The sequence below is a fragment of the Elaeis guineensis genome, chromosome 13 (genome assembly GCF_000442705.2).
Source record: "Elaeis guineensis isolate ETL-2024a chromosome 13, EG11, whole genome shotgun sequence".
Classification (NCBI taxonomy): domain Eukaryota; kingdom Viridiplantae; phylum Streptophyta; class Magnoliopsida; order Arecales; family Arecaceae; genus Elaeis; species Elaeis guineensis.
Genome location: NC_026005.2, coordinates 418057 through 441450, shown reverse-complemented (window position 1 = coordinate 441450; position 23394 = coordinate 418057). Strand labels below are relative to the sequence as shown.

At 40.3% G+C, this 23394-nt stretch overlaps 1 protein-coding gene across 1 annotated transcript in view; it reads right to left on the bottom strand.

Annotated features, from left to right (window-relative positions):
• Positions 1-23394, bottom strand: part of LOC105060917 (uncharacterized) — a 70525-nt gene that overhangs the window by 32133 nt on the left and 14998 nt on the right. Inside the window, exons 2-4 of the mRNA XM_019845920.3 lie at positions 23144-23246; positions 22975-23016; positions 21291-21432 (exon numbers count right to left, since the gene is read on the bottom strand). Coding sequence (XP_019701479.2) covers positions 21291-21432; positions 22975-23016; positions 23144-23246 — 287 coding nt within the window. The remainder of the gene's footprint in view (positions 1-21290; positions 21433-22974; positions 23017-23143; positions 23247-23394) is intronic.

Genomic DNA, 23394 nt, shown 5'->3' with positions numbered 1-23394 from the left:
GCAAGAAAAAACACAAGTTAAGAGATCATGCTATTATATTACTTTTGATCATGCTATTATATTACTTTTGGCTAATGCAGTTATATAAATATGAATACAAGGCCGATTGAACTAATGTTCTCAAGGTGCTTTCCTCCTAACCTAAGGCTAACAAATCCTTCACCGTTGTTGGCATGCCAAACCTTCAGGATCATCCAATATTCTGCCAAATGCACTTCATCATCGATTATAGTAAAGGTAGAATGAGTGCAACAAACTTAGGCCTTTGGCGCAAACACAATTGATAGAAGCAGAAATGCAAAAGGGTTCACTTGGACCAATCCAAAAAAGATGAAGGTACAGGAATAGCCTAAGATCAGTTGGCAAAATGTTGACTTGTTAATTTGAAAGCCCTCAACCAAACAGCAAGTTGATGATGACAGTATTCCAATTCGGCAATGAACTCCATTTGTAATGATACCCCAATACTCAGTCTCACCATGATAAGTGAAAGGAGATTAAGGGGAGGCACAAGGATAGTCAAGAGGAAGAGAATGATGAGCACCGAAGAAAAGGATGCAAGGCTTTCCAAGGATTTATCATGCAAAGAAGAAGTATATTATGATGGAGATGATCTCAAACTATGCCTATTGGAGCTCACTGTTGAACTATACAAAAATTGATGCTCCCCAATCAGGGCCATAAAACAAAAATTGTAAACTTGCAATTTTCCATTGTTTGAGAGGAAACAAAGTATATATGAATGAAGTTCCATGCTAAAACTAAAGGATTAAATTTTTACTCATGGATACACAAAGAACAAAAACTGACTAGAGCAACTAAGACTAAATTATCTAGTCTTTGTCAAGCTCAATACAAGAGCTAAAGAGAGTCTATAAACAGGGTGCTATATTTGTAATCGATTTCTATGGTAATCAAAGCAGCTAGTGGTTAATGAATGTTTCAAGAAGACCTAACATGTAGCTTGTAGTTTGATATTAAAGAGATCTACCTTGAAGAATGAACAATATAGTTAAACAAGATAGCCTCCAACACTATTTCTAAGTCACTAAGTAGTTCATTAAGGAAATCTAAGACCAAGCAATGCCAATACCGTTTCATCTAGGTTTAAAATATCGTCAAACAATTGTCCCAATTTTTCCATGCAAGAGGACACCCCACATACTGACGCTTAGGACTATAGATGTCCTGCCCCATCTTGGTCCATTTCCTACTTGGCTTCTCGACACTCGAGATGGTTCCCTATCCTAACACTAGCGATAGTGGCATGCCCCAACTTCCCTCTGGTATTTAAAAACTTGGTTTGAGTTAATTAAGGGTGCAAATGAGCCGAGTTGCTCACGAAGTGCTCGAGCTTGACTCGACTAAACTATTACCAAGCTCGAGTAGCTCAAACAATTTTTCGAGTCAAGCTCGAACAACAAAACACTAAACTCGAAAGCTCACAACCTAGTTGAGTATAAATATTTTTAATAATAATATATTTCATTAATATACATTATTAATTTAATATTTAAAATGTAATATTATGTTATATTTTGTTTTAATCATCTTTTTAAATTATAACGAAGCCTCGAACAACAAAACACTAAACTCGAAAGCTCACAACCTAGTTGAGTATAAATATTTTTAATAATAATATATTTCATTAATATACATTATTAATTTAATATTTAAAATGTAATATTATGTTATATTTTGTTTTAACCATCTTTTTAATTTATAGCCAAGCCTCGAATTTGAAAACGAGTATGGCTCAGTTGATATTCGAGTCAAGTCAATCTTGAGTTTTGCTTTTTACTATTTTATTGAGTCAAGTTCGTAGTTGGAAATTAAGGCTCAATTAACCTTGAGTCGAGTTTTGAGCCCAAACATTTTAAATCCAATTGAGCTCGAGCCTCTAGCTACTCAACTCAGCTTGATTGCACCCCTAAAATCAGTAGAGTAGATATTAAATGAGTCATATTTTAGGATGCATTAATCAGATACATCTAGTTCTAAATTTCAAGATATCCTACAGGGATAAAGACATGAAAACACCATATTAGCATCCCTGCCCGACCCCCCAACTCAGTCACAAGTAACCACCACTATGTAAACACTAGGAATTTTTAAAAAATATTGGTTTAGTATGTGACAACTAGTATGCATAAACAAGTATTTTTCTCAAAAACCATACCTATCGAAATTACCTTATACCCATCATGATGACTTTCAAAGTGAAAAACTAGAAAGTCATATTCATCAACCTCAACATACAGCTCCTCCTCAATAGATCACTCTAATAACTTAGACACCATGCTTTGTCTTTAGTTTATTTAGTGGTGAAGATGTAGTAGCAACAATATTACATGTAATGTCTGTTGGATGTATGCCCTAGAAACCAGATTAGCTGACATTTGTAAAATATTTTTAGGACATAATTTGTAATTTAACTTTAAATATTAATAAAAATTGGGTTATTTTCATTCACATTGTGTTTAAAGTGTCTGTGAATCGTCCATTGGATTAATGGGTAAGATTATACATTCTCAAGAGTTGAAAATTTGAGACGTGCTAATCTTAGTTAACTCATAAATGACTTTCGATCGTAGGATCATCACGGAGATGATAATCGATTCGAAAGATTGATGTATGATCGCTTCTTTCGGATAAATGAGTCTTGAATCTACAGTGTGAAGACACCGAAGTGAAAGTACAAGTGCTTGTTAAAAATAAGAATACTGAGCGTGACCAATTTCGAATAATCATAAGGACATCTACCTTCTCGTCAGTGACTTATTCATAGCTGTAGTTGTATGTCTAGTTCTCTGACCTGAGGTGCATTGGCGGTTCACCTTGAGGGTACTGTAGTTTGACTATACCATAACTCGATCTCCTAGCCATACGGAGCTTTGAGGTATATGTTGGCTGCAGTATGTTCATTATAGAAATTAGATTGCACCAAGATGGAATCTATCGACTTTGATAGAGAAGTAGTCCTATGTAGATCATGAGATTGAATCCTTAAATCCATGGCCATGGCAATGTGAAAGATAAAAAGAAGTCTCTATTGGGTTTCACATCGGATTCGAATCGATCGATTCGAACATATGACAGATATGAGGTTTGATGAGTTTACCTTGACCTCGATTCTGTCGGGACTCATGATAGAAAAACTGAATCACACAGTAACTGCACCTAAAAGTTCTTATTCAGTTCTGGTGGTTGCCACTACATACTGCTATGTGTCACCGGTGGATTGCGGGATCAATTAAAATTATTTTGATGATCGATAATTTTAATTGGCTGAATTAAAAAGAGTTCCAATACATCGAAAAGAGTTTCGATGATATTACTGATTGAGATCACAACATATCCCATTACCATATAGAATTGAATCTATAGGGTCATACAACAAAGAACTTTAGTCTAGGATTGTTTTATTGGACTCAATTGGTCCAATTGGATCTAAAGTATTCATGCTAGCACATGATTTGACCCAAATTTCTCCAGATTGGGTTTTTCTATTGGATAGGGCTTAGTCTAATTTAATTGGGCTCTTGTTTTGGCACCAAGAGTTGGTTCCATTTAATCTTCTTCGGTCTAATTTGAATTTGATTCAAATTTTAAAGGACCCGCACCCATTTAAAAGTCAAATGGGCACATGAGATGGGATGAGGAGGGGCGACAATATGTTGTCATGCTAGCCCTTTTCTCCGTTTATTCTCGTTAAGAAGGAACGCACGCCCCTTCTGGATGAGATCCAGGGGGCGTGCACCCCATATGGATGAGGATGAGTGGTTACTTCATTTAAATTTTGAAGAGTTCAAGTTTAAATGAAGTGGTTAGGGAGTTATCCTTTTGAATTTGAAAGGTTTCAAATTCAAATTAAGTTGTTTTAATGAGATCAAATTCAAACTTGAATGGGACTTATCCTTTCACCCCTCTTAGTTTTCTCGTGTAAGTTGTTACATGAAGAAATGTGAGAAGGAACATCAGAGAAAAGGACTTCCGCCCTTATTTTTCTGCGTGAAGAAATAAGGGCCGACGCCCTTTGTGGTTTGGATAAGAGGGAGATAGGATGGGACTCCCCATTTGAAATTAGATTTCAAATAGGTGTCCTCCCAAGTTGGTTAGGGTTTAGGCCTTATAAAAACCCCTTTGCAAAAGGGTTCACCACCTTGGAGAAAGGCCTCAATCCCGAAACCCTGCTACTCCCTCTTCTCCACTGAATCCCATCCTTTCCTCACGCCTAAGCTGTTAGGCTGATCCTTTCCGCTTCCTCTTCCCATCTCTCATGCCTAAAGAAGGCTACTCTCTCATCCTCCACGCCCAAAGGTGTTGGGCTGATCCTCGTGCGTGCTTGAAGGTGTTCAGGCGCCATCCGATCGAAGGAAGAAGAAGGCTGCGGCGAGCATCGATCCGTCAGCCTCGGAGGTCAAATCGTTGCTGATCGAGAGCCCCAGATCCTCTTTGGAGAAGGCAGATCAGATCAGAAGAAAGCATCCTAGACGGAGGTCCGAATAGATACCTGTAGAGGCCGGACGTATGTGCGGCTCAACAGTGGACCTTGACTTACCCCAAATCATCGATCACAGAGATCGTCTATCCGCGCAAGGTGATGAGTATTGCTCCAATTAATTTCAATACATGCTGAATTTGACTAATGATTTGTCTTTTTGATCTATGTTTCAGGTGCCAAGTCGAAAAAAATTTTTGAATTCTGCTATGCCAAGTTTAATCGACCCAGAGTGCGATCCTCAACCTTCAACTAGTATCAGAGCTAGATTGAGGACTGAAACATAAATCAAAATCAGATCTGATAAGATAAGATCTGATGTAGTCGATACATCTAAAGTGGTTTAGATTTATTTTTCAGCATGTGTTAGCTAAATCTAATGTAGTTCTTATATATGTGATATGTATAGAACTAAATTTTACATATGTGATGTGTACTAGATTAGATCTAGTTAATTTTCAACTAGCTAAATACTCAGATTGAGTAAACACTAAGCCATCCGGCCATAAGAAAAAGCAGGGATTAAGTTCCTCTCTTGCCCATTCAAAAGGATTCTCTTATGGCATGTAGCGATGCCATGTGGTATCTCATGAAGAAGAATAGTGAAAGGATCAAAAACTTAATTTTCTGGTAAACCCTAGATTTAAAGCCCTAGGTTTGATTGTGATGCATGATTAGTTGTTTAGATCTGAAAAAAGTTTTCAGATCTAAATTAGAACTATTTTTGTGATGCATACATGGTCTACAAACATCAAACATAAGAAAGAGTTTTTGTCTGGCCTGCAGGAGTCGACTCGATTCTTGTTCGAGCCAACTCCAGGCCCCGGCGAGTCGACTCCTTTTTCATTGGAGTTGACTCGAGATCCTATTAAGCCAGCTCGGGTTGCAGACAAGCCGGCTCGAGTTCTGCAGGCTAGAAACAGAGTTTCTGTTCGTCACAGGGAGCCGGCTTGGTCTCTGATCCGAGGTAACTCATTGTGACGAGTCGACTTGGGCCCAGAGCGAGTCGACTCGAGAGTGGGCAAAAATTTTTGAATTTCTGTATGAGATGCAAAACTTAATTAATTTGGATTCAAAATTATTTTGACATCTGAATTAGACTCATGAATTTAATTAGGAATTAAAGATGAAATTAAAAGATCTAATTAGGAATTCAGATCAGATATAATTTCATAAATCATGGGTCAAGAGTATGGGCAGCTCAATTAGATCTAGTGGAAGCGGTTGATCAAACCGACTCAAGAGTTGATTAGGTTTGGGTCAAATGTGCTTCTGACCAATCCAATAGTTGTAAGTTTGGTCAGTCGATTAACAGCCATATGTTGTCGATCAATTTAAGATCTAATTTGACTGAATGATTCGAGCTCGGATCAATAGGTTAACCTGATCGGCTCTAATCAATCAATTTGGTGTCTAAGGTAAGTACATAGATGATGGTTCTTTAATTAGTTTCATTATCTGATCTGACCAATTCGTTGGTGTCTAAGAAAAGCAACGGGAGGACCCCCATTTATCTTAACTTATCAGGTTATTTTGGGAGATTAATTTCTATATTAGGTCAACTTGTTAAACTCGAGCTAGCCCATTTCACTAGATTAGTCATAACCATTATGACTAATTAAGGATGAGATCTGAACTAAATCTCCCTAATAAAATAATAAATCTAGCGGTCTTCCACCATTGTAGTTATGCGGGCCCTTCTCGAGGTTGATTGTTCTCAACTGGATACAGTGGTTCAGTTACATCGGAAAGACGCAATCATGACTATTAGGCATGAGAAGCTGCGGATTGGAGATGGGATTGAGCTCAATATTTCGGATACGATGAGAGTCCCAATGACGGATCCATTTCGCGCAAACGATGGGTCTGACTTAACTAAAGAGTGGGCCAATATTCCGAACACGGTGAAGCTCATGAATTAGAGACCGAAGTTGGCTGCAACATGTTTGGAAAAACACTGGACAAGAGTTGTCCACTTATCAATTGACTTAACACCAATAACTATTAGATGAGGTGGTGAGTCAATTGGTGAGACCGCAGCACCCACTTAAGACTCTTAATCGTGGAGATCTTCGCTTCTCTTCCAAGGGAGTGTGGGGAACCGAAAAAATAGTGGAAGCCCTAATTTGTTTTACAAATGAAATTCTTAAAATAAATTGGTTAAGTCAATTACAAAATCTAACTGAAAACTTTGACTCTCTGCAGAAACCATGTTTACTTCCAATCTCCTAGCCAGAATCTTAGAAACCAATAGGTTGACCGAACTGAATTTCAAGGATTGGCTCCGAAATTTGAAAATTATTTTGAGTTCTCAAAAATTGGCTTATGTCCTTGACCAGGACCTTCCCTCTCTACCAGCCTGTCTGACCGTTAATCAGAAAGCATCTCATGAGTAGTTAGATGATGACAACAAAATTAGGTGCTATATGTTGGCATCAATGTCTAACGAATTACAACGCCAACACGAGGACATGACTACTGCCAGACAGATGCTAACTTACCTACAAGAGTTGTATGGTGAGCAGAGCCGTGCAGCTCGCTACAAAATATCCAAGCGACTCTTCAAAGCGAAGATACATGATGGACAATCGATCCACGATCATTGTTTGACAATAATCAAAGATCTTGAGGAGCTTGAGAAGCTCGGCATGTCCATAAATAAGGACTTGCAGGTTGATCTGATTCTGCAGTCCTTGACTGATTCATATGGACAATTTATTGTAAACTTCCATATGAATAAGATCCAATGCACCATCTACGAGTTGGTCAGTATGCTGGTTACAACAAAGAAAATCTTGAAGAGTTCAAGGAGCTCTATGCTTTTTGTGGAGTGGACTTCTTCCAAGAGAAAGTCTACTGGAAAGAAGAAATAATCTGCGAAGAAACAGAAGATAGAGAGCAAGAAGAAGAAGAAAACTCCGAAGAAGAAGACCGTCGAAAAGAGAGTATTTCCACTATAACACTGACGGCCACTAGAAGTGGAATTGTCCTGCTTATCTGGCAACACTGAGGAAGAAGGAAGATGGACCTTCTGGAGGTATGCTCGTCATAGAAACAAACCTGACAGTTTCTTCTGCATCCAGTTAGGTGGTTGACTCAGAATCTAATGCTCATTTGTGCACTTCTTTGCAGGATCTTGAAAATAGCAAAGGCTGAGGAACGAAAAAATGATCCTACGCATCAGAAATGGAGCAAAGATTGCTGCTGTGGCTGTAGAAACCTACCCTCTACGATTACCATCGGAGAATATTTTGATTTTGAGAAACTATTATTTTGTACCTGCTATAAGTAGAAATCTAATATCTGTATCTTGTCTAACGCAGGAAGACTGTAATTAGTTTTTCTTTAAGGATCATTGTATTATTTATTTGAGAAATAATAAAATTAAAAATGATTTTCTTATCAATGATCTTTTTCAATTACATATTGATGTTTCTGTTCATTGTGTCGAGCAAAATGTGAATGCAATATGTTCCAAACGTCCTAAAGATAATATAAATGAAAAGTACTTGTGGCACCTAAGGCTAGACCACATTGCAGAAGACAGGATTAACAGAATGGAGAAAATCAGACTGAGTCCGTTGACTTCCGAGTCATATCCGATCTGTGAATCATGCCTTCAAGGCAAAATGACCAATCTGCCCTTTATGGGATATGGGGAAAGGACCACAGAGTTACTTGCTCTAGTGCATTTTGATGTTTGCGACCCATTTGATATATCGACCAAAAGAGATTTTGTCTACTTTATTAACTTTACCGATGATTTTTCATGGTATGGGTATGTGTAACTGATGCGTCACAAGTCTGAGATCTTTGAAAAATTTTAAAAATTCAGACATAAAGTGAAAAAACAAATCGGAAAGCCCGTTAAGGCTCTTCGATTAGATCAAGGTGAGTACCTTGATAGAGAATTTCTAGATTATCTCAAGCAATATAAAATTATCTCACAGTGGACTCCGCTTGAAATGCCTCAACTCAACGAGATTTCAGAATGAAAAAATCAGACCTTATTAGATATGGTTTGTTCCATGATGAGCTTTACAAACCTTCCTGATTTTTTTTTGGGACATTATATTTTGACTGCCATATATGTATTGAATAGAATTCCATCTAAAACTGTTCCTACTATACCATATGAGATATGACATGGTAAGAAGCCAAGTCTAAATCATCTCAAAATTTAGGATTGTCCGATCCATGTCAAACAATAACAGGCGGACAAGTTAGAAATCAGATCGCTTAGAACCTGTTTTATTGGACATCCCTAAGAGTCATTGGGATATTATTTCTATCTTTCGGAAGACCATAATGTGATTGTGAGTCGACATGCAATCTTTCTTGAAAAATAGTTTATTCAAAATGAAGGCATAGAAAGATAGATTAAGCTTGAGGAGAAAGTCTCTGAAGAGCAATGAGCCTTGGAACTTGAGGAACCTATTCAGTCTGAGCCGATCTACACACTTCCTCCACCTCGTAAGTCTAGTAAGATTTTTCGTCCTCCTGAGAGGTACTTAGGTATTTTTTCAAAAGATGTAAAGAAAATGTTCTTCATAGAAAATAGGATACATGGAGATGACCCCAAGACCTACAACGAGGCGATATCAGATATTGACTCCGAGAAATGGTTAGAGATAATGAAGTCAGAAATTGACTCGATGCACTCAAACCAATAGATATTGTATCTATTGGGTGTAAATGAATCTTCAAAAGAAAGATAGGTACAAATGGAAAGATAGAGACCTTTAAGATTAGGCTCATAGTAAAAGGATATAGTCAGCATGAAGGCATTGACTATCAGAATATCTTCTCATCCGTAGCCATGCTTAAGTCCATCCGCACATTACTTGCTATTGCAGCGTATTTCGACTAAGAAATATGGTAAATGAATGTGAAAACGACTTTTCTGAATGGATATCTTGAGGAAGATATCTATATAGAACAGTCGTTTGATTTCACTTCCGATGATGGTGATCACAAAGTTTGCAAACTATAAAGATCTATTTATGGACTAAAGCAAGCGTCTCGAAGTTGGAATGCTCGGTTCAATGATATAATCAAATCGTTTGATTTCATCAAGAACGAGGAGCCATGTTTTCAAGAAGATCAATCGAAGCACTATTACGTTCTTCGTATTGTACGCAGACGACATCCTCCTAATTGAGAATGATGTTCTCATGTTGATCTCGGTCAAGATTTGATTGTCTAAAGAGTTTTCTATAAAAGACCTAGATGAGACATCCATTTTGGAGATCAAGATCTATAGAGAAAGATCTAGGAGGATGCTAGAATTGTCACAGAAGATGTACATTAAGAAAATGCTGAAAAAGTTCAGCATGAAGAACTCCAAGAGGGGTCGGTACCCTTCAGACATGGCATTCATCTCTCCAAGAAAACATGCCCCAACACAACGAAAAAGATTGAATGCATGAGCAAGATCCCTTATGCTTCGGCTATAGAGAGCCTCATGTATGCCATGTTTTGTACACGACCTGATATCGCCCATGCTATGAGTGTCACAATCAAATATCAGTCGAATCTAGACGAAGAGCACTGGACTTCTATGAAATGTATCCTTAAGTACCTGAGAAGGACTAAGGATTTGTTTCTGATCTTTGAAAATAAAGAATTGAAGGTGCAAGGGTATATTGATTCAGACTTTATGTTTGATATCGATGATCAAAAGTCGACATCAGAAAGTATTTTCTTGTGCAATGGTGGTGCTATCAGCTAGAAGAGTTCCAAGCAGACTGATTACAGACTCCACTATGGAAGCAGAATACATCGCCGCATTGAAGGCTGTGAAGGAGGCGTTCTGGTTCAAGAAGTTTGTTACAAAGCTAGGATGATGCCATCTGATGCCGTCCCTCTACTGCGACAACGGCGCTATGAAAGAATCGATATCTCACCAAAAATCCAAGCACATCGAGTGGAGGTTCCACCTCATCCGCGATTGCCTCGAGAAAGGATACGTCAAGATGAAGAGAGTCGACACTGTGGACAACATGACTGAGCCACTAACAAAGTAATTGAGCCAGCAAAAGACTGAAGTCCATCTTGAGAAGATGAGATTTTGATTTGTAGCCAATTGAATTTAGGTCAAATAAAAGTTTGGGATGTATGCCCTAGATGTCAAATTGGCTAACACTTGTAATACACTTTTAGGACATAATTTGTAATTTGACTTTGAATATTAATAAATATTAGGTTATTTTCATTCATATTATGTTTAAAGTATCTGTGAATTGTCCATTAGATTAATGGGTAAATTACATATATCTCAAGAGTTGAAAATTTGAGCATGTGCTAATCTTAGTTAACTCATAAATGGCTTCTGATCGTAGGATCATCATGGGGATGATGATCGATCCAAAAAATTGATGTATGATCGCTTATTTCGGATAGATGAGTCTTGAATCTATGGTGTGGAGACACCGGAGCGAAAGTATAAATATTTGTTAAGAACAAGGATACTGAGCATGACCAATCTCGAACAGTCATAAGAATATCTACCTTCTCGTTAGTGACTTATTCATAGCTGCGGTTGTGTGTCTAATTCTCTAACCTTAGGTGCATTGATAGTTCACCTTGAGGGTGCTGTGGTTTGACTACACCATTACTCAATCTTCTAGCCATACGGAGCCATGAGATATATGTTGGCTGCAGTATGTTCATTATAGGAATTAGATTGCACCAAGATGGGATCTATTGATCTCGATAGAGTAGTCCTATGTAGATCATGAGATTGAGTCCTTAAGCTTATGGCCATGGTAATGTAAAAGATAGAAAAAGAGTTTCTATTGAATTTTACGTCGGACTCGAATCGATCAATTCTGACATATGACAGATATGAGGTTTGACAAGTTTATTTTGATCTCGATTCTATCGGAACTCACGATAGAAGAACTGAATCACACGGTAACTACACTTAGAGATTCTTATTCAGTTCTGATGGATTGCTACTACATACTGCTAGGTTTCGCTGGTGGATTATAGGATCAATTAGAATTATTTGATGATCGATAATTGACTGAATTGAAAAGAATTCCAATCCATCGAAAAGAGTTTCGATGACGTTGCTGATGGAGATCATAATGTCCCATTACCATACAGAATTGCACCTATAGAGTCACACAACAAAGAACTTTGATCTAGAATTGTTTTATTGGACTCAATTGGGCCAATTGGGTCTAAGGTATTCATGCTAGCACATGATTTGACCCAGATTTCTCCGGATTGGATTTTCCTGTTGGATAGGGCTTAACCTAATTTAATTGGGCTCTTATTTTGGCACCAAGAGTTGGTTCCATTTAATCTTCTTCGATCTAATTTGAATTTGATTCAAATTTTAAAGGACCTGCACCCATTTGAAAGTCGGATGGGCACATGAAATGGGATAAGGAGGGGCGACAATATGTTGTCGCCCTCTCCCTTTTCTCCATTTATTCTTGTTAAGAAGGAACGCATGCCCCTTCTGGATGAGATCCAGGGGGCGTGCGCCCCATATGGATGAGGATGAGTGGTTACTCCATTTAAATTTTGAAGAGTTCAAGTTTAAATGAAGTGGTTAGGGAGTTATCCTTTCGAATTTGAAAGGTTCAAATTTGAATTAAGTTGTTTTGATGAGATCAAATTCAAACTTGAACGGGACTTATCCTTCCACCCCTCTTAGTTTTTTCGTGTAAGTTGTTACACGAAGAAATGTGAGAAGGAACATCAGAGAAAAGGAAGGACTTTTGCCCTTATTTTTCTGCGTGAAGAAATAAGGGCCGACACCCTTTATGGTTTAGATAAGAGGGAGATAGGGTGGGACTCCCCATTTGAAATTAGATTTTAATTAGGTGTCGTCCCAAGTTGGTTAGGGTTTAGGCTTTATAAAAACCCCTTTGCAAAAGGGTTCAGCACCTTGAAGAAAGACCTCAGTCTCGAAACCCTACTACTCCCTCTTCTCCACTGAATCCCATCCTTTCCTCACGCCTAAGCTGTTAGGCTGATCCTTTCCACTTTCTCTTCCCATCTCTCACACCTAGAGTAGGCTACTCTCATCCTCCACGCCTAAAGGTGTTGGGCTGATCCTCGTGCATGCTTGAAAGTGTTCAGGCGCCATCCGATCGAAGAAAGAAGAAGGCTGCGGCGAGTGTCGATCCGTCAGCCTCGGAGGTCTGATCGTTGTTGATCGAGAGCCCCAGATCCTCCTTGGAGAAGATGGATCAGATCTGGAGAAAGCATCTTAGATGGAGGTCCGAATGGATACCTATGAAAGTCGGACGCGTGCGCGGCTCAACAGTGGACCTCGACTTACCACAGATCATCGATCGCGGAGATCATCTATCCGCGCAAGGTGATGAGTATTATTCCAATTAATTTTAATACATGTTGAATTTGACTAATGATCTATCTTTTTTATCTATGTTTAAGGTATCGAATCAAGAAAAATTTTTAAATTCCAATGTGCCAAGTTTGATCAACCTGAAATGCGATCCTCAACCTTCAATGTCCACTTTTAACTCTTCCAGAGCACAATAATATCCCTAAAAGTCTCCTTTTTTTCCTATGCCATACCTTTTCGTGGAAACAAATTGCCATCTTTAGGCTAAAGAAATGTGGTAGTCTTCTTACTAAACACTTAGGCTATGTTTGGTTCCCAAATTTTAACCAACATATTGGAATCATTATTTTAATAGGTATTTGTTGCTCCTAATCTCCTTACCTGAGGTCGAACCGCCGAGGTAGAGATGGCCGAGGTGAAACTGCTGCTGGAGCTCCATCCGAATACCTGTAAAAAGTCCTCACCAAGGTGTTCTCTGATGAAAACCCTCCGATGCTCAAGTCAGGAGATGGAGAATAATGAGAAGAAGAGAGTAGGGAGTTGAGAGCTTACTTTGAGGATCTCAGTACCCCTTTGTTTATAGGGGAGGAATTGAAGTCGTATACGTCTTGGAGTCGTGATAGCTTTTCGAATTTGGCATGTAGATTGATTCGGAGAAGTTATTTCCTTTTGCAAGAGACTCGATCGTGGAGGAATTCTTCTCTATCTGGACTTTCTCAATTTAGAAGAGGTGGACTTGGTTGAAGGAAAACATAGCTCGACCGTAGACAAGCTAGAATAGCTCGTCCAAGGCCGAGGTGAACTGGGTACGAACCAAGGAATGGGAACCGCTGCTAATGGGGTGTGTTCGGCAACCTTCATGTCTGCCATACGCACGTGATCTGACAAGCGTCACCTACCATAGCTCGGCCCGAGCCGAGAATCCTTCTAGCCGAGGTTGAGGTACAGATCCACAACAGATTCTCCCCACTCTCGAGTCCGAACTTGTATTAGGTCGGTCGGAGAGAGTATTAGTCCGAGGTCGAGGCTAATTTCGTCGAATTGTTTTCTGTTGACACGTGTCAATGATCAGCTTTCTAAGGCAAACTGTCTGCAAATCTAGACCGTCGAATCATCGGTCCACAGGAATCATGTTACGACCAATCATGGGCTGCCACTTGGCGCACATCGGCAAGGAAAGCTAATTCGCCAATAGATCGGAGCCGTCCAAGCCCTTATAAATAGGTGCTATTGAGGCTTTACCTTTTTTACCATTCTTGCTATTCAGTTAGGGAGCTCTGGCACTGTCTTTCCGCAATTCTGCTCAACTGAAGCCGAGCTACGATCGATCCCATCTTCGTCCCTTGCCTTGCTCGGCTGCATCAACCCCATAGGTCAATTTCCTATTCTTACTATGAGTGAGTCGAGTTCGTCCCTGTCCACTTGAAGTTCAGATGATGACCTGAGAGGTGTGGACCCTGAGTCCAACATGGCTTCTTTTTTGGATAGACCTGAAGCGAACGAGGTACCGGTGGTCCGTTTAGGGTGAACTCCATCCTCACTCCAGAGGATTTGGAGGTCATCAAACTAAAGTACCAAATCCTAACTGAAGTCAGACTGGAGGTCGCTGTTCCCGAGGAGCGCTAGCTCTTCCACGTCGAGGTCGGGTAGGCCTTTACGAGGAGTCATTGAAGGCCGGCCTTAGGCTATCCTTCCATTACTTAGTTGTAGAATTCCTCAACCTGTACCGAGTAAGTCCTTGTAGTATAGCGCCAACCTCATAGCATCAAATCCTAGGTTTCTTCATCCATTTTCTCCTCAGGGTCAAACCAACCTCCAACCTCTTCAGGACTTGCTTCATATTGAAGGAGCATCCTACAGAGGTCGGATGGTGGTACGTCTCCCTCAGAAGGGACGGCGTCTCTTCCGGGGTGCTCCTTCCTCGATCCATAGCTGGAAAGAATGATTTTTTTTGTCTCGATCGAGCAACCTGGGACTTCAATACATCATGCTGTCGACCTCAGAGGTCAGCGGTCAGGGCTCCAACACTTTCAGATGTCGAGGAGACATTGGCGCAAATCTTCAATCTCACTCTCCCTCCGTTATCCAAGCTCTTTGCCGAGGAGAACTTGTTCAAAATCGGGTTAAGCCCGGCCGACCCTACAAGTAGATTTTAATCTTTTTTAGTTCGACGCTCTTTTCTTCTGACTAACCTCGTCTTTTATGCAGCAATGAGACCTGAGAAGGTTGAAGCTCTCCGTCGGGCTGCCAAAAGGAAGAACGTGAGCGTAGCCCCAGCTCCAAAGCACGATTGAACTGAGGTCGTCCTCGCCCAATCCGCAGTCGGTGGTTGCTCGGGGCCCAGTGGTGCTCCCCCGAGTAAGGAGTCTATCGGATGCCCCCTGAATTTCGATGCGAATGTCGTCACGCCCAGCCGACCAATCGGCTGAGACTTCTCCTCCATGGGAACTCCATCGAAAATCAAGGCCCAAGACAATAGGAAGGGCATCGGGGACTACCGGGTTGTCCGAACTTCGATCGACAATGACATCTGCCGCCGTTGAGGCCTTCGACATTGAAGGCGGCACTTTTCGAGTCCATGACTTGTATGATTCTCTTCTTCGAGTAAGCGATGATCTTCCATCGATTCTCATTTCTTCCAATGTTTCTGTTTGATGCTTCCTGATCTCTCTCCTTTTTTTTTAGCTCGTCCATCATGTAGATCACTTCGTTGAGACGATCCGGGAAGCTCGACGGATCTCACGGGAAGCCGAAGAAAGGGCCAACCAAGCCACCAGAAGGGCAAATGATGCCCAACTTTCAAAACTTAAGGCCGAGGAAGAGGCCAGGTTGTTGAAAGCAGAGGTAAAGCAGCTTGAGTCCGAGCTTTCCAAGGCCCAAAGTGATGCCGAGGTCCGACTGTCTAATGAGAATAACAAATGGAAGGAGAGCTAGAGGCCACCAAAGTTGCCGCAATTGAAACCTTCCACTACTCGGACGAACTCCAGGAGATCAAAGCGAAATTTGGCTCCGCCTTGTATCTGCAGGGGGTGGCGAACTTCAAGAAGAAGGTCAGAAATCATTTTTCTGACCTCAACCTCAGGCCCCTGGAGTCAGACAATGAGGAAGTCGACGAGGTCAGGGATGATGGAGTGCATGTCGAGGACCTCTTCAACCCAATTCGCAGAGACCAGGCAGCCGAGGACGTAGCGTCGGCTCAGCCTCCTGCAATCATCGTGCTATCCGACCCTGGTGACGTCGGTGAGTCTCATGCCCTTGATGGGGCTTAGAATTTTTTGTACTTCTGCCCAGGCATGTCTGGGCTTGATTATTGGTCGGTCCCTTTTAGGAACCTCGACATTAGCCGAGGTATTTTGTACCGGACCGACCAAAATTTTGTAAGAGTTTCTCTTTAATGAAATCACTTTTTTCGCAATTCATAATGTCATAGAGATCAGTTAATGAGATGCAATTGAGTTCGGTATCTGACCTTAACTGGATGTCACCATAGGCAATCATTAGAACTACACCCGTTGCCCTTAGATCGTCCATGGACGAGCGCACGTTGAAGACCATATGGAGACACGTTCCGCTCAGTTCGTTCGTGGATGAGCACGCATTGGAGACCGTATGGAGATGCATCCCACTCAGCTCATCTGTGGATGAGCATGCGTTGGAGACTATATGAGACGCATTCCGCTCAGCTCGTTCGTGGACGAGCGTGCGTCGGAGACCGTATGGGGATGCGTTCTGCTCAACTCGTCCGATCATTAGAAGTTCTTTACTTGTTGAGAACTTTGAAGAAGGGAAGACTCTTTTAGACCGATCTGGAGAGAAATCTGTTCAAAGCCGCGATTCTTCCAGTTAGGCGCTGTACCTCTTTGATCGTCCTCGGATGCCTCATCTCTTGAAGAGCTTGAATCTTCTCGAAATTTGCTTCAATCCCCTGTTATGACATCATGAAGCCCAGAAACTTGCTGGAGGTGACGCCAAACATGCAGTTGCTGGGATTAAGCTTTATCTAGAAATGTCGTAGCGTGGCAAACATCTCCTCAAGGTCGGTGATGTGGTGCTTGACGGTTCTACTTTTAACAAGTATATCATCCACATACACTTTCATGTTCCTATCGATTTGCTCCTTGAAGACCTTGTTGACAAGCCGTCGATATATCGCACCTGCATTCTTTAAGCCGAACGGCATGACCCTATAGCAAAAAAAACCCTGATTAGTAACAAAAGAGGTCTATTGAACTTCTATTGAACAAATACATCATAAAACAAAACATCTATTGAACTTCCATTATCAACTAAGACTCGATATACATCATAATTAGAAATATTTAAAGACACAATTATAAGATCATCATATGGACATTTTATTCCTTTCAAGTCGGCTTCGGAGAAAGTAATTTCATCACCAATCTCTCTTCTTTGGTTCTTGTTCTTCAGCTCGACCTAATCTGGTGGTGTCGTGGCCGAACTGCCCCTCAGAGATCATATGGATCTCCCTTACTATTGGTTGATCCCTATAAAGATCTTGTCGAGGAGGCTTATCGCGCGGGTTCCCCGAGATCCACCATTCATCAACATAGCGCCGAAGACATCTGCATCGAATGAGTGCTTTTATCTCCTCTCTGAGCTGCCAGCATTCTTTCGTATCATGCTCGTGATTCCAGTGGTACCTGCAATACTTCTTTGGGTTCTTTGCTCGCGCCAAAGCAACCATCCTCTTTGGCTGGGAGAGCTATTCTTGACGTTCTATCTCCATGAGTATCTGGGCTCGGGAGGTGTTTAGCGGAGTGAAGTAATGAAATCTCCATGGAGGGTTCTAGATCGACGTTGTACTGTAGGAGATTTAGCTCGATTTTCTCGAGATGAAGTTCGAGAATGATGAGGCCTTTATTCAACACGTCGATGCTATACTCACCGATAGTCTTTCTTCCTTTCTTGTCCAGCATTAAAATATATTATATTATATTATATTAATTATATATATCATTATATAATAATATATTATATTATATTATATTATTATTAGGTTAAGGAGATATTTTAGAAATTTGATTTTATATTATCAATAATCTGATTGTCATACCAAATATGTCAATCAAAATTTTCAGTAATTTTACTGCAACATCATCTACATGTACCAAACATAGTAATCAACATTATTGACAATTTAATGATGGTAATCTATCTTGAAGGCAATCTAGATTACCTTCCAAGATTGCTGACGATGCAACAAACGCAACCTTAGTGCAGTCATCGCCATAAATTGATCCAAATTCCGCACTTCCAAGGTTGCAGCGTTTGAAACAATTGTAGTCTTGGAGTGGCTCATTCTCCCACTGCTTTATGCTAACGAAGAAGTCTGAGTTGCGATGCTACCGACTACTGCTGACGAAGTGGACTACGAACATCCGGCTTAGCTGATGAAAAGAGTCCATAGTATTTGGTTGCAGACTTGAATACTAGTGGCAGACAGCCTTTCTTAAGATCGACGGAAAAGCTTAACAGAGATTCGCATCGGTTGCCCCTTGTAAGAGCATCAGAGATTTGAAATTCTCTAAGTGATCCACTGGATCGACAGTTCTATCATACAATTCTATCTACGGCATTTTGAATCGAGATGGCAAAAATTCACTCATGATCTTCTGGGTGAACGGCGGGTCGGTGTTGAAACCCAGATCGGCATCTAGCCGCTATGGTGCTTGTAATGCATCAATCCATTGCTATATCTCCCGGAGCCTCCTTTCCAGGTCGTCCTCCCAGTTTGGGGGTGATGAGGAGAAAAATGGACCGATGTCGAGTCTCTACTCGAGATCGAAGTGGGTGATCGTCTACGCCTGTACTGGGCCGAGCTATCAAGACGGCTAAGATGGTTGGCTCCTGCCCTTAGGCTACGGAGAGGTCGATCTGCCGATCTTCCTCTAGCTGACTGGATTCTCTAGGGCAGGACGAGGCTCGGTATTCTACTGCATCCTCCTCACCATGATCGAAAGAGCTTGCACTTGTTAGACGAGACTGTTGTACTAATCCTGGGAGACTGCTGGTGCTACTAGTGGGGGATTCTCCTGAATTGATGGCGGTGGCTTGTTCGTCGGTGGGGCGTTGTTGGCCTGTCTACCATTAGAGCAATGCGATGCGTTCGAGGCACCCCTTCGTGTCTTCATGGCGATCTACGGCGAGCTCTCCTCTCAGAATAGAACCCCGAAATTAATCGGACCCTTCCTCTAGCACCAAGTGTTGCTCCTAATCTCCCCTCGTGAGGTCGGACTATCGAGATGGAGATGGCCAAGGTGTAACTACCATTGGAGCTCCATTCGAATATCTGCAAAAAATCCTCATCGGAGTGTTCTCCAATGAAGACCCTCCAACGCTCAAATCAGAAGATGGAGAATAATGAGAAGAAGAGAGTAGAGAGTCAAGAGCTTACTTTGAGAGTCTCGATACCCCTTTATTTATAGGAGAGGAATTGGAGTCGTATACGTCTCAAAGTCGTGATAGCTTTTCAGATTTGGTGTGCAGATTGATTCAAAGAAGTTATTTTCTTTTGCAGGAGACTCGATCGTGAAGGAATTCTTCTCTATCTGAATTTTTCCAATTTAGGAGAGGCAAACTTGATTGAAGGAAAACATAGCTCGGCCATGGATGAGCTATTCTCCAAGGCTGAGGTGAACTGGGTACGGGTCGAGAAATGGGAACCGCTACTAATGGGTTATGTTCAACAACCTTCATGTCTGTCATATATGGGTGATCTGACAAGCATCATCTACCATAACTCGGCCTGAGCCGAGGATCCTTCTAGCCGAGGCCGAGGTACAGATCCACAATAGTACTAATTCCTCATTAATCAGAAAATCAATTTTAAGAGTTTTAGCTTTACAATCAATTATGATCTAATGTGGATTCAAATTGATTCACATTTTGAAAAAAAAAAAGTTCTACTATCTCATCATTATGGCTCTTTATTGAGGGGATCGATCTTATAAACCATCTACTTACAATATCAAAAACATGACGCATGACATAATTACACTCATTTGTACTTCTAAAATTGAAATTGAATACTGGCACACATTGGCTCATATGTTAATATGTTAGCATTTCAAAGTAGATATTTGTGTAATTCAAGGAATGTGGAACCAGAACCAAGACCTGTGCCGACCGACCGACAATATGAGCTAGTACGGATCTGTACCGGACCAGTGCCAAACCGATATAGAAAAGAAGGGAACTAGAGAGGAGGAAAAGAGAAAAAGAGAGAGAGAGAAGGGGGAGAAAGAAAAGGAGGGGAAGCCATCGGAGAAACCGTCGAAGGGCCTCCAACTGGCCGCTGGATGGTGTAATCAATGCCTGCAGCACTACGGACATGAAACAGAGGTGATCACCCCTGTTTCACAAGTTTTTTTTTTTTAAACATGAATTACGGTGAAGCCAACAATGGATTTATCGACTTCACTATTTTTAATTTTTTTTCAAAAATTCTCAAATAGTAAAGCCGGCAATGGATTTGCCAGCTTCACTATTCATCAGTATTTTTAAAAAAATGCAATGAGGAAACTGGAGTGGTCGGCCCTATTCTACGGCCACGGCTCCACCCGCATGTTTTCTACCACCCGATGACCACGGCGGCCACCTGGTGCCCTCTGGCAACCTCTCCACTAGCTACACGACCCTCCAGTACCATCGCTTTTCCTCTATCTCTAGTTTAAATGCCTTATCAGGCGATATCTAGCCATAGAAGCCTCAGCGGCCCTCCGACGGCCTCGACGGACCACCGCCAACCTCTGACGTGTCATCCCATCTTTCCCTCCTCTCCTCTCTCTCCCATCTCTCTTTCCCTCTCTTTTCCTCTCCATTGTTCAGTGTTTCAATTTATCCATCTGAATTATCCCGATTTGCCGCCGATACAACTCGAAACGCCCTAAACCGTCCGGTTTAGGACGATTTGGTGAACCTTAAATTCATATTATAATACCTCTTACAAAATATACATGATCAGTACTAGTACAATATATCTAGTTCATATCAATATTTGGGAACCAATATAACTCGAAAGGCCTTTTAAAAAGTTCATAGTTTTCATTGAATATGTGTGTGTGTGTGTAGGGACCAGTACATCTATACAATGTTATTTCAAGCAGAATGCTCAACCTATGTAACTATACAAAATTACAAATATTCCAAAGAACAAAATATCCCATGCAAATGACATAAAAAAAGGAAGAATCTTTACAAGCATGCTCAAATATATGAAAAAAAATGAAAAATTATATTCATTGGTAACATCAATTAAAAGATAACAGAAGCATTAAAAAAAAAACTCTATACGAGCTCCACATGGCTGGTACTTAACGATAACAAAGTAATGTTATGAACAAACCCCTCTTGATTTGCTTTATATTGCATCTTTAAACTTAAAATACAAGAATAATATTAAATCAAGAAATCTAAATTTTTTAAGGGTTCTCAACTGCTCACTTTGTAGTAATATGACATCACCAGCACCTATCATGAATCCCATATGCTTTGGCCAAAGAGATACCAAGAAATTCGATCTTGTATCATCACCAACTTCAATCTTGGTCTTTAATAATGTCCCTCCATTTGAAGCATTATGTTTCTAGTAAAAATAATCACACATGTCAAACCAATTTGCATCTTAATAATCGAACACATAAGCAATAAAAAAAAAAGCGTTAAAAGTTTAGTCAAATGCAAGGGTTTAAATTTCAATACCAAGCCCCATATCAGTTTGCTCCTAGGATGGTATAGAACTGGCACGAGATGACATGGTCGGGGTAGATAGAAGCAGTCTTAACAATAAGAAAAAAGGAAAATAATGTCCCCATCCTTCCTGACCATTTCGGGATGCAACCAGGGCAGTCAAGAGGGGTCCCGGTTCAAGAGAGAACCGGGATCCGGCACCTATCAATGTATTATTTTGCTGTCAGAATAATATGGTACTGATGATATCATCCCATTGGAACCTTAAACCTTGGTTAAATTCATGGTCTAAAGTCTCAGGTGAAACATGTCAATTGTGGCTGGAGTCTGGAGTTTTAGAAGTTTCAGCAAAAAACCAAATGGTCTTATATACATTCAGCTAGTGTTTGGGCACAAAACATGTTCTGACTAATGTTCATTAAAAAAAAAAGTTTATACTAGTCTTTGATATGGCAGGAACAAACCATTTCTGACAATTATTTTTAATGGTCTTAAGAGGTTCTACACCCTTTGAAAACTTCATATTGATGGAATTTTGATGGAAAATCCAACAACTGTTCTCTTGGCCATGTTCAAAGAATCCCAGGACATTGGAACATTCAGTCTTAATAAGAAGGTAGATCATTGAAATGAAATATCCTCAATCAAAATTAATCTTTTGATGGCTTCTACCTTAATGACATGATCGACACATGCATGACTTCCAAAGAGAGAAGGCACTTGAATATAATGAGGAAGGAGACAGGTCTTTCTTAGTTTTACATGCATGCATGGTAAAAAATTTGGACTGGATGGCCAATGTTGAGAACTTATTTTGACTAAAGCAAATGGCATAGAGAGAAGGTGTTATGCATAAAGATGAAGATAAGAGGTGCACACTTCTAGCGTCAAGTGCAACAAGGCAATGTAACAACATATTTGCAAGATCACATAAAAAAGAAGCTGCAAAGCAATTTTTTTGGATGAGATGCATTTATATGTGAAAATTTCAAAATTTGAAGCAATGTAAGAAGAGAGAAAAACTGCCTGATGAAGTTCTACAAGCAATCAACACACTTGAGTTGAATGAGTCCAGTTATAAGCAAGTGGCATGCTATCTGGAAGAAATATATCTAACTTCCAACCTACCAGACAAGATAGACATTTCATGGATTTATGGCCTGAAAATGCATGGGAAAGATAAGTACAAGTAGGCATCACTTAACATTTCAACTGCAATTGCAAATTGGGAGAGGAATAATGCCCTCCAAGGCACAAGACAAGATATGACAGCAGTAGAATTTCCTTACACGAGGACTCAAGCAATCAATCTCGGTAAAATGATAAAGAGCAAAATACTTTATACTGAAAAATTGGCAGCAACCTGGGAAAACCATATTTCATGTGAAGATACCACAGGATGAGTATCAGTTAGCAGTGCCCAAAGTTTCAGGATTACCTTTGCAGATAACAAGGATGAACAATTGCTTGAAGAACATATCTATAATAAATATGATGTCGAAGAGATTAGAGAACAGACGTAACTTGGTTTTAAGGCATAAAATGGCATTTTCAAAAGGTGGAAGCTCAGGATAGTTGAGGAACAAAATTTCTTGATGTATAACAACCTTTTTCATAGTGAGGTCTAATAATGTGATTGTTGATGTAAGGAGCTGCATTAACTTCCAAGTGTAACAAGTACATGTTGCTCGCAAAGAAGCATCCTCGTCCCTGCATTTTAGTTTTTCCATTAAGGTAACAAAGTTGCTGTTATTTTTCATAATTTTTCGCATTAAATTTGGACCAGAATTGTAAATGTAACAAGTTTGCAACTATTGGACTCAGATCTCTGTTATTATCTATGAATCTTGCCGTTTTA